Source organism: Triturus cristatus, chromosome 1_2, assembly GCF_964204655.1.
Source record: "Triturus cristatus chromosome 1_2, aTriCri1.1, whole genome shotgun sequence".
Classification (NCBI taxonomy): domain Eukaryota; kingdom Metazoa; phylum Chordata; class Amphibia; order Caudata; family Salamandridae; genus Triturus; species Triturus cristatus.
Window position 1 is genome coordinate 1082590694 of NC_140580.1, and position 12421 is coordinate 1082603114.

The following is a 12421-nucleotide window of genomic DNA, read 5'->3' on the forward strand; positions in this document are numbered from 1 at the left end:
CCCAGCGGTTTGCCTGTGGCAACCTTGAGACACTTGAGCTTGTGTGTGTGCGTGTGTGCGCTACCATAGTGCAATTGTAACCTAGTACTGCTTAATGTTTCAGCTGGAACAGAGCAAGAAATAGCAGTTGTCCGACAGATTATGATTGACTTTCTTCAGAGTTCACCACCACAGCACCGACCTCCTGCCTGTCCTTCTCTAGAACCAATCAGGTGAGCTGCTCTGCATTTATTGTAAACTAACTCAATGTAAGTTTTAGGCCATACATGCTTCTAGTTAGACCTGTTGTAGACAAATGGCTTCTTATGGTTTAAAAAAAAAATCTAAAAAGAGGAAGGTATCCTAGAGCTATTGCAGATTGTACGTGCACCCTGCATGCAGGTGAAAAGGTGAGCAAGTCATGTCTGTCAACTACCACCATCCCTCTGCCCCCGAGAACAAGTCTGACCCCAGACCCCCGTGGTGCCAGAAAATCACAGGAAAGAAAGTGTATGTGTGTGTGTGTGTGTGTGTGTGTGTGTGTGTGTGTGTGTGTGTGTGTGTGTGTGTGTGTGTGTGTGTGTGTGTGTGTGTGTGTGTGTATATGTATATGTATGTATATGTATGTATGTATGTATGTATGTATGTATATATATATATATATATCTCTCTCTCTCACTGGGATTGAGTCCTAAAATGGCCGGCACAACTTTTAGTTCAGGTTGCAACCAGCCAATCAGATTGTGTAGTTTGAGCTCGTGGATACATTTTGAACCTTAATTTCTCAAAAACGACTGAACTGATTTACACCAAATCACAAAAAACACGCTTTCTGGGTATAGATCTAGCTTTCAGCCAAATTTGGTGTCATTCAGTTCAGCATTTTTTCTGAATCAGTGTTCAGTTTTCTATTGGAAATTTTCATGGGGGAAAAATCGCTTTGGGAGCACCCCTTTTTCCCCTCCCCCCGCTTGATGGATCACATTGAAACTTCCAAGAAAGGAGCTAGGGTGAATGCGACTTTTTTTAAGGAGAGTTTTGTGTAGATTCGTCAAGCATCACCAAAGTTATTAGCAAACCAAAAAAATCAATTTCCTATGGAATCGTGGTCCTGCCTTCAACTACCCAGTGACTTCCGTTGCAGGGTAATACATATATTAGTATGTGTAGCTCTATAGTAAGTCTGTCGGTGGAGACAGGAGTCTCCAATTAGTTAATCTCATTGGTTAATCTGTTCTGGCACTCAAAAATGAATAATAAAAGTACCTTGATATAAACATTTGTATTGCCTTTTTATTTTAATGTCGTGAAGATTTGGAATAAATGCTCATTAGAAACAAATTACACTTAATACACATAAGAATGTCTTGTGAAGAAAGGTAAAGTAGAAGACAGTTAAATGAAGTAAGCACTACTCCTTATCCTAAAGTATATCATAGGCACTTCTCCGGGGCAAATCAATCACTACTGATTTTAAGCCTAATGCTTACCTGAGGCAGCCACAAAGAAGCAAAGTGTTTTGATTCTAAAAGTGTTAAATATCCTTGTGTGCTTGCAAGCTACTTGGCTTCTGTACAGGATTGGCAGTTTAAAAATGTTTCCTTCCTGTGCATTATAATAGCATTTCAATTTTGCGAGAGCTGAAATTACGAAGGATTATTTGCCATCACAGTGGATTGATATTTCTCCAGCTAGTAAACACCGCCCGAACCAAAGCCCCAGATTAGCAACTGAGCACATGTTATGGAGTGTGTGAACATGAGAAGAAAAACATAATGGGGAGGCTCTTCTGACTGTTCCATGCCCTCCGTAGACTTTTCCACTGCGGTGTTATTCTGTGAAGCAGGCTTTTAAAGATTATGGGCATTCTGTGCGAATATCGCTTTCTCGGCTCTGGTTCCTGCTGATAACTGTGAAATCTGCACAGGTAGAAAGTAAGCACTGGTATTGCGTCAAGGAATAGGAGGTCAGTACGCTGTTGAGTAGAGCCGCTCGTTCATAATGAACACCGGTTTGCATTCATATGAGAAATGCATCCTTATTTTTTAATCTGTGCCTAGAAGTTTTTAGAAGAATGTCTACTGACAAAAAAATGAACTTGGTAACACCAGGTCAAGGCTTGTACTGCCTTTATCAAGCATGATTAGGTATATTACTGGCTTGTTGCCTCAAGATCATGCACTTTCCGAAGGTATCGTACTGACCGAAATCATGTATAATGGGAAAGTTTATGATTAGACCTAGTCAGGGTCTAAAATCATTTAAAATACACTTGCTGTGCTGCAAGTTATAAAGTAAAAGGATTGATATCTTTATTGACTAATAAAGCCGTGCTCGTCATCTGCCGGCTGCCTGAAAACTCTTGAATATCACGGATACATTCTGTGAATAAAGTTTTTGGCTAGGTGGAACTTGGCAGCAAGTGAGCTTAGCTTCCTGAGTCTGATTGCTTATGTTAGGGTAGCTAAAGAGCCAATCTTCAGTCAAAAAATGCTTTTGAGTCGTTCTGTTTCAGTAGTTTCTTGAAGCACAGTTTGTTGGGCCTTACCATGAGCTTCTGGTTTACGATAGTTCATGTTTTGTTAGCTTTTGACTTGATTTTGTCCTGAGAAAAGTAGCCCATATTGAGTGAGCATTTCAACCAAGCTTGCCTCAGGAGCTGTTGTATCCTTTCATAAACCTCTAGTAAGTTGATGTAAGATTAATATAATATGATTATCTGTTGAACCTCGCCAGGCTGTCAGGCGTAATCATCAACATGTGCAGAGATTCACCATTATGCAGGGCCAGCATTATATTATGTTATTTAGTTTTCATTGTATGTTGAAAGTAACACTTGACATATTTCTCATATCTTGCATGTTGAGATTCTACAATGCTATTGTAATATTTGATGTACAATATGTTAAAATTTTTATATTAAATGGATTACTGCTGCATAAAGTGATGTACGGTGAAGTGATGACAATTAATTGTATATGGCCTTTGCTTTTTTGATGTTTGTTACTGATGCATGTCATTAAGTTGATTTATCAATTGTTGACAGGACTTTAGTGGAGCATCCAGTTTTTTTTATAAATCAGGTTTAAGAAATTCCGGAGCCTGGGGTCCATAACTTTCAGAACCTTTCTCTAGCATGCATGCGATATGCATGGTAAAGTCAGTACTTAAACAACTTAAGGTAAACGTGGCATTTAGAGGTCTCTTAAACATTCATTATGAGAGTGCCTTTTTATGCCCAAACTCCTCTTGTATAAAAACAATTCTATTGTATTTGCATTCTATGAATGTATTATCAGAGCCAATAAAGTGACTAATGTTAAGTATGTTTAAGAATAATTGTGTCTAGGAGATCTGCTTTGAAACTGTTAAAATGCATACCTTAACTTGTTTCAAGAGCAAAATTGTATGATTTTAGCAAACCTCTATTCGAGACAGTGTCACTTGTAGCTTGCTGCGTTCTAATTGGCTACCTTTATGTTGGGATTTTTTTTATGCTGTAATAAATGGGACTATGTATTGAGTGCTAAATAATGCCCCAGGAGGTAACATTACAACCTCGTATCTAAATGTAAAAACAGTATTTGTAAAACGCACAGCTACCCGTAGGCATCCCGGTGCTGGGGGCCGTCGGGAAGATTAAGCAAGCTGACCTGCCGTTGGGGATCGAACCGTGATCCACCAGCATCAGGCGTCAGTCGCCCTGGCCGCTGCGCCACAACTCTTCCCTACATCTATGTCTTTGAAACTGTTGTACAAAAAGATCTAATTTAATTTATGTTGAATTGTATTTTAAAACTCATGCTTGCTTTCTGTCGCTCTTCTTTTTCTCCCCTTTTAGTTCCGAAGAGGTTCTGTCTCTCCTTGACAAAAAGAGCTCCAGCTACATTGCCATTGTGTTTGAAAGCAAAGACTCTTATGTTGGACGAGAGGTAATCCTTTTGGAAGATAATGTTTTTGATACATTGTGGACATAAGCAGTGTGTTGCATAATGGAAGGGCCTTTAGAATGGGTCAAGTGAGATGTGTGAGCAGTCAAGGTTCTCATAAGAAATGTCCTGAGTCCCTCAAAAGAGCCGGCATGAAATGAAACATGAGACAACTCTATGAAGTTTGAAAAATTGTATAAGTTTCTCTGTGCATGTTGTCACACCTTCTTCTAACTATTCTTAGACTTCATTGTGTCGCTCTGTTTTCTTTTCTGGTTGAATAGACTGCAGACAAATGAATGGGATTTGAAGGTGTGTTTTTGTGCCGGCACCAGGACAGTTGTTCCCCAGATATAGGTAACAGTGCCAACTGCTTATTGAAATCCACCCAACCTCCCTTGAAGCCATAAGCATTCAATATATTGCTGGTGGCTCTAAGCTCTTCGCCTGTAGCCCATGCTCTTATTTTAGCTGGAATGCTACACTAGGCACTTTCTATTTCTCATAGAGATTTGTACCAGCTAAGGCATCCACAGTCTGAACCAAGCAGAAAGATCATAGGATTGTGAAGAAGGGATGCAGGCACTGTTGTTACTTTAAAAAATCTAATGGAATTTGAAGGAAGCCCGAAGTTATAACAAAAGAAGGATAAGGGAACTAAAGAGGACATTTAATAGTTGGTAATACTTCTCCTTAAGTCAGCATTGTACAATATATGTGAGTTCCACTGGTTAGAAGTTAAGGGGTTAGTGTGTGTTGGGTGACAGCTGTGTAGGGACTTCGGCGTTCTGAATGAAGCAGATCATTGACGGCTACGCGAGCAATGAAAATCTCGAGCACTGTCTTGTTAAATATTCAACGAATACGCTACTCAGCATACATTACAAAACTGGATGGTAATTGAGTTACCTTATCCAGATTGAATCGAGCTGCTTCACTTTGAGCCAATTCGTAATGACCCACAAAATGTTCATACCCTAATGGTCTTCAGTCTACATATATATTTTTGGTCCTGAAGATGGTCTTCCTGATACCTTACAAGATAAGACCGAAACATCGACAACTATAACCCACTTTCAGCGTCATTGGGATTAAGCAGTTGATCATTACTTGTTGGATGACATGTTCAAATACATGAAATGGGTTCTTACAAAAATGATTATGAGAATTAATTTTTGTAAAGGCTACTTTTCTCTTGTCATTTTTGTTCATGTGAACTGTTTTTTGTACCCTTGTCTTATGCTATTTATTATTTATATAAATGTATATAGAAAAAGAATACACCCTTCTGTCTTAGTTTGTTTTGACTTTGTGAAATCTTGATTTTGTTTTTCTGGTATTTTGTTCTGCTCTAGTATTGTTTTGATTTAGTCTTTAGCTCTTTTTCTAAAAATTGAGTTTAAATAATTTAGTTGATTTGAGACTACTTCTTTGGGTTCTCTCAATTGATCTGTTAGAAATCTAGTAGAACTGTGTATTCAAAAAAACGCTCACCTGACAAGCTGTGTAGGGTGACACTAGCTAGGTGGCAGCAGATTGCCCTATAACACATCTCTTAGGGCTATAAAGACAATGTTGACTTGTAACAGGTCAGAAAAATCCCACTTTGCCTTCAGTGCCAAAATGTTCAGGCATATGCACTGGCTGGGAATGAACTTTATTTAAACCTTTTGTAGACCAGTAGCAGCTGCATCCCTTATTTGTTTTATGCCCAGAATATGCCTCGTATGCCTACAGACTCCCTTGTAGAACGTAGCATGTTGTAAATGTTCTTGATTTTACTCATTGTTCACCTCAGACATCGCTAGTGAAGGAGCACCTCAGTCTGACGTGTTTCTTGCTATTGAGTTACTATTCAGAACACCATTTTTGTTCCATATCTAGTATTGCATGAGATTTCTTTTATACATTTGAAGTGCCTAGACACCTCTTCCACCTGTTACTCATGGTAATTTGAAATTTAGATTTTCATACACAAGAAATGCACCATTTTCTCATGGTGGACATCCTATTGGGTTTTAATGCTGTGGGCATTACCCTACTTAGTTGTAAGCTTGTAGCATTCCCGGTGTTGAGCATGAACGGGAGGAAAAAAGGCTGTTTACCGCTAGCCTTGTTACTGATACTTAAGCATCAGTGGCCGGTATGCCTGGCGTGGAGATTTTATCTCTGTGAGCAGCCGGGCTGCAGCACTGTACATTGTCTGCAGATGTTTAAGCACTAAGTGTTTGTAGGAGTGGCTTCAGTAGGAACCCTTTCACCTTTTGTTTTTCAAGTTTCAAGGCTCGAGAACCTTGTTCATACCTCTGATGCTCAACATCATGTTGTTGTGCCCTATATGTATGGCTATGATTTTGAGCTACATACATCCAAGAACGATGGCAAGTAATGTTGCTTGCCCAGTAATAAAGAATTTGTGAGTGGTATTTCACTACAGTCCCCATATAAGTAGCAGTCCATTTATTGTCGTACTTTGTTCTTGTTCCTTTACCTTTAAAGCTATTGGGTTGGTTGAATACCAAGGTCACAGAATGTTTTTCTGGTATCTGTGCAAATCACTTGAGAACCTGCATTAAATGACTCTAAATGAGCAAATGGCATTCTTGATTAGGTCTTTTTTCCTGCAAATTTATGATGTCATATGGCCTTTACAAAAATATAGTTTGCTTTTTCATTTTCTTTTAATACTTTTTAGTTTATGAAAGTATATCATGTTAAAAATATTTTTGTTTACTGAATTGTAAAATGTTTTGTGTTCTCAAACTCTAAAGTTGGAAACATTATTTAAATATGGGTATGACTAGCATTAGTTCTCAAACGTCAGTGTTTGAAAACCTCTCTGGCTGACATTTAGATTTCCAGATGCCAAAATACAAATAACCAGCTTCTATTTAGTGTATAAATGAGGACTAGAAAAGTTCTTGTCTCCTCCTCAGAGGTGTTTAAAACACTCTAAAGTTATCTACTAAACATTCTCTTTAATTTATGCTTCATATTTTCTCTTTTGCTCTTATCTTCTCTATCTCTTCCCTTTGTCTCTGCTTCAAAGCTTTTGGATTCCCACAAATAGTAGCAATAAAAGAATCAAGTTCATGACAAAGGCTAATTTGCAAGTCTCCGAAGAAGATACAGAGGGTCTCTAGAAGCTAATACGTTGATTCTTTAAACAAAATGTAATACATCTATAGGACATAACATTCATCTTATAATTAAGTGTTTTTGCACTGAATCCACCCATAAGATATGAAAATTAGACCTAGGACAGGCAAACATACTATGACAAGTGCTTCTGTTATTATTGTTTAATCACACTTGAGGTTTCTGGAAAAGTTAATTATAATAAATATTTTTGTGGTGACTGGCAGGTATGATTTTCACCCCCCAATTATTGTAGATAGTACATAAAACAGATAGATTGTTAGAACCATGTAACAGTTAACTTTTTCATTGTTACTTCATTGTTAATTTTGAAGTACAGCATTAAATACCTTTGTGGTAACAATGAAAGGTTTTCTCCTTTACATGATTTCATTTTGTGATTGCAACCACTCTATTTAAGGCTGAACATATGTCTGAGTGATTGGGACGCAAAATATCCAGTTGAATGTTGGAATGTTGAGAGCACCACAGAAGAAAAGCAAAGTGGTTCTGAGCCAATAAATGCTTTTATAGGCCTGTGGCGCCAACATTTTTATATTTTGTCTTTCTGCTTATCCCATTTTATTTAAGAATGTATTCGTTCCACTTGGAGGTACTTCGAGTCATACCAGTTGCTAAAGGCTCTCGCCTGTGACTCTGGCTAATGCCCTTTAACAACCTTGTCAGTGTGCTGTAATAGACTTTTACTTAATGAACTCCAGGCATTCTGCAAGTTCTAGTTCTGTTTTATTTTCAGCTGAACCAATAAGAGTAAAATATCAGATTGATATATTAGTAAATTAAAAACCTAAGACTAGAAACATTCTGTTTTATTAACATGAAATCTTGTGGTCCCCATAACTTTATTGCAAAGAGCCTCTGGGCTTTGACTTAATTCACCAGTGGTAGTATCCATGCAGCCACATGCTCAAGACCAAACTCCTTGCAGGTTGTTTACAGAATGACTGATTATTTTAAAGTAAATACAACAATTTGAAGTGTTTTTGGTAAAACTTCTGAAGGTATGCTTTTTTGTGTTATTTCATAGGGCACTGATGGTAAGATCATATTTCAGTTTACAGTAAAGTTCCAACAAAGGTGCAATGAGGACCTAAATGTCCAACTCTGTGCCTTACATATCATCTTAAGACGTTGCATCTATGTAGTGAACACAGCAGTAACAATGTTGGGTAGTTTAGCTTCATGGTCCGGAGAGATCAAGTGCCCCTGCTGCAATAATGTGTTATAGGGCTGACTGTTGCTAAGATCCAAGAAGCTTGGCGACACGATTGCACAACGGTAAACATTGTTTACCATGAATCCTTTTCTCCGCAGAGAATTACAACGTGGTCGTTACAACGACCGCTTTGTAACAACGCATACCATTACTCCGCAAGTCAGAACAACGACTTGGGGAGGGGGTAGAAGGTTTTGGATTTAAAATCCAACACCTTCCCTACTGTTGCACATACTGCAGTTGGAATAGTAAATTATACTATTCCAACATCCAGCGCCCCCCTAGAGCTTGTTGTTGTTACGATTTGCAGGGTAATGATATGCGTTGTTACAAAACATTGTAATTGCATGCGGGGGAAAAGCAAGCGGAATAAAGTGGCATGTTCCTGCACAAATTTCATATGATGAACATGATTGGGAAGAGATTTCCATTTGTCAGTACCCTGCACAATTACCAGTGACAAATAATAATTTGGTAATGTGAAGTTCATCTTTATAGCTGTTTTATAGATGAGTGGTTATGAAATATTTAAAACTTGCTTTCAGAGGAAATGATAGCAGCCAGCCTATTTTGTAGTGCCTGTGGGTTCTCCACTCAAATGCGTTATTTCCAGTTGCTATTAATTTTATGTGCTACCCCTCTGAAATCTATATATCATAATTTTGACTACCCAGGGGCATTGCCTAATAGAAATTCTACCATTGCTATATGAAAGTTTTAAGTCATTCTCTTGCTCCGTGTGATTTTGTTTGACATATAATCTACACCCAGCTTTCTTGTACTTTGTTCTAAGAATTTAAAAGCTTTATCTTTGTCTACTTAAAAAAAAAAAAAGGAAGTCTCTCGGGTGTATAGTAAATTACCAGCCCTAACCTAAAAATATATTTGAGTCCAGTAATTTACTGGTTTGGTTTCTGAGAAGCTACAAATTGGTTAGACATTTTTAATTTATTAAACAACTTGTTTGTTTCTGAAAGCACATTATTTAAAATTATTTTAAATAAATAATTTTTCATACATGTTACTTTCATCATGAACAGTCCAACTCTTAACTTCATCAACTTGATAAATTGTAGTACTCCTACTCGTGATATACATAAGTAAGCAGTAAACCGAGAAAAAATGAACATGCTTTTGATTACACGTACCAAAAATGTACTGATCAGTAAATGCATTTACTTTCCGATCTTTACACTATATTATGTCAAACAAAAGTTTCCCTCGTGAGCCAAACCAACAGCTTGTTGTGAGAGACTGTGGTTCTAGTTATTTCTTGCATCACCTGGCAATTTTACCTTCTCTAGCCAAGGGTCTGTGGGCATTTTTGCCACCTCAATCAATGAATAATTTTAATTGTTAAAATAATTACTCAAAAGGTACATGCTCGTTAGAATTAAAACATGAAGCACTAGCAATGTGACCCTAAAGTATAAAAATTAAAAACAAAATTAATCACATTACCATCATAATCGCACGTTAAAATGTTCATATCCACCGTAAATGTACAGATATTTTAGAATGTAATCACGTCATAAAAAATTGAAAGTGCCCAACAACCAGAGCTACAACATCAGATTCCACCATGAAGAGGATATGATCTGCTTAATTAATTTACCTCTTTATTTTTTTTGCTTTTGGATAGGCATTAGAAATATTTTTTGTGAAACAAGAAATTATAGGCAGCTCTAAAAAAATTAAAATAAATCTGATGCTATTCGGGAAGTGTCGCACTTACACTAGCCCAACTTCGATTTTCTACACTTGCACTATGATAGCATGTGATCTCTGCCACTCATCAGCAGTAGCAAGCCTCTCGACTCCTCACAGTCCGGCTTCCGAGCCAAACACAGCACTGAGACCGCACTCATCGCTGCAACAGACGACATTCGAACTCTACTGGACAATGGAGACACAGTCTCCCTCATCCTCCTCGACCTCTCCGCAGCCTTCGACACAGTCTGTCATAGCACCCTATTACAACGCCTCAGAAACATCGGTATCCAAGGAAAAGCTCTGGAATGGATCACCTCGTTCCTTACAGGAAGAACTCAGAGAGTCCGCCTCCCACCATTCAAGTCAGATGCCACTGAAGTCATTTGTGGCGTGCCACAAGGATCTTCACTCAGCCCCACCCTCTTCAACGTATACATGAGCCCCCTTGCGGCCATCGCTCGCCAACACAACCTCAACATCATCTCCTACGCTGATGACACCCAACTGATCCTCTCACTCACCAAAGACCCTAACACCGCCAAAACCAATCTACATGAAGGAATGAAAGAAGTAGCCGAGTGGATGAAGCACAGCCATCTGAAACTGAATTCAGACAAAACAGAAGTCCTTATCTTAGGTACCTCCCCCTCTGCCTGGGACGACTCTTGGTGGCCAGAGGCCCTTGGAAAAGCACCCATCCCGACGGACCACGCACGGAACTTGGGCGTCATCCTGGACTCCTCACTCTCGATGACCAGACAAGTCAACGCCGTTTCATCATCTTGCTTCAACATTCTTCGCATGCTCAAAAAAACATTTCGCTGGATCCCCACTGAAACTAGAAAAACGGTCACCCACGCACTGGTTACAAGCCGCCTGGACTATGGAAACACCCTATACGCCGGTACCACCGCAAAACTTCAGAAAAAACTCCAACGCATCCAGAACGCATCAGCCAGACTCATACTAGACATCCCGCGTAAAGACCACATTTCTGGTCACCTGAAAGACCTCCACTGGCTCCCCGTCAATAAGAGGATAACATTCCGCCTCCTTACCCACGCACACAAAGCACTTTACGAACTTGGACCAGAATGCCTCAACACACGACTCTCCTTCTACACCCCCTCCCGCCAACTTCGCTCTTCCAACCAAGCCCTTGCTGCTGTACCTCGCATCAACAAAACCACCATGGGGGGAAGATCCTTCTCCTACCTAGCGGCTAAAACCTGGAACACACTTCCCACTCACCTTCGCCTCACTCAGAACCACCTAGCATTCAGAAAGCAACTTAAAACCTGGATATTCGACAAGTAATTTCCCCACCCTTCTCCAAGCGCCTTGAGACCCTCTGGGTATGTAGAGCGCTATATAAATTATCTGACTTGACTTGACATATGTCTGGAGATATTTACCATATATTAAGCAATGTCTGGCTGTGATTTAAAATTTTAAAGATATATAATGAGCATTTTCTGCAAATATACTCTAATTTCTATAAGAAAGGTCAAAAGATTTAATTTCTAATGTAAATAAATTATATCAATAATAGTTTATGTCCACATAAAATCTTTTTGGTTTTTATTTTTGCTTTAAATCATTTTGTTAATTAATTTGCTTTATTCCATTGAACCTGCAACGGCTGCTTTTTGATAGACTTGATTAACAGAGACAATGAGAAATATCTTGCAGAAATTAAAACCTACTTTCACTTGAAATTGCTGCATCCTTTGTTCTTGTTTCAAAAGAGTTTGCAAAGATATCCCAGTAATAATCTTTAAAAAAAATTGTAGTTTGAGTGCACTAAACATTTTACAATTAAGGATATATATATGTAGATTTGAAAAGCTTTCATGTTCTAATAAACTGAAAAATGCAACAAGAAATGCAGATTCAAACTATATTGTTTAAAAGCTAAAGCAAAGATTTCCAGAAGAAAAAATGTATAGGATTATGAATTTAAACTATTTACTGGTCCTTTGCATACATTTTTGCGGCTCACCAGAAGGAGAGAGGTGGAAGCTGTTTAAGAACAAATGTTAACATTTCCTTGGTAGGAACTAGTGTGGCTTCCATTTATATGCATGTAATATGGAGTTCTTTTTTTTCACTTTAGGGTGCCACTCGCTATCACTTTAATTGACTTGAGTGAGGCACAAGGATAAAAGGCTATTTGTATAATTTATTAGAGCCTGCCACTCTTAATACTTACACAAAAATGTTTTCCACTGCTTCCTTTTCGAATTTGACATTTTCGTCCTTTGCATTAATTAACTTTGTGGTAAAGTGTATATGAGCATTGTCTCTTTTGCCCAACAGGGTACAAATGTAAGATCATGCATTTTTAAAGCTATTGTTTTAGTTTAAAAGGAACATAGACTATGCCTTGGCCTTGCATATCGCTTACATGCGGTCTTTTCATCCC

The 12421-nt window shown here is 38.4% G+C and overlaps 1 protein-coding gene across 2 annotated transcripts in view; it reads left to right on the forward strand.

Moving 5' to 3' along the window:
* The window catches only part of QSOX2 (quiescin sulfhydryl oxidase 2), a 265478-nt gene that overhangs the window by 119876 nt on the left and 133181 nt on the right, over nucleotides 1-12421 (forward strand). For both annotated transcript variants that reach the window (XM_085613372.1, XM_085613380.1), the window contains 2 exons: nucleotides 104-212; nucleotides 3821-3911. In XM_085613372.1, the coding sequence (XP_085469498.1) occupies nucleotides 104-212; nucleotides 3821-3911 (200 nt within the window). The remainder of the gene's footprint in view (nucleotides 1-103; nucleotides 213-3820; nucleotides 3912-12421) is intronic.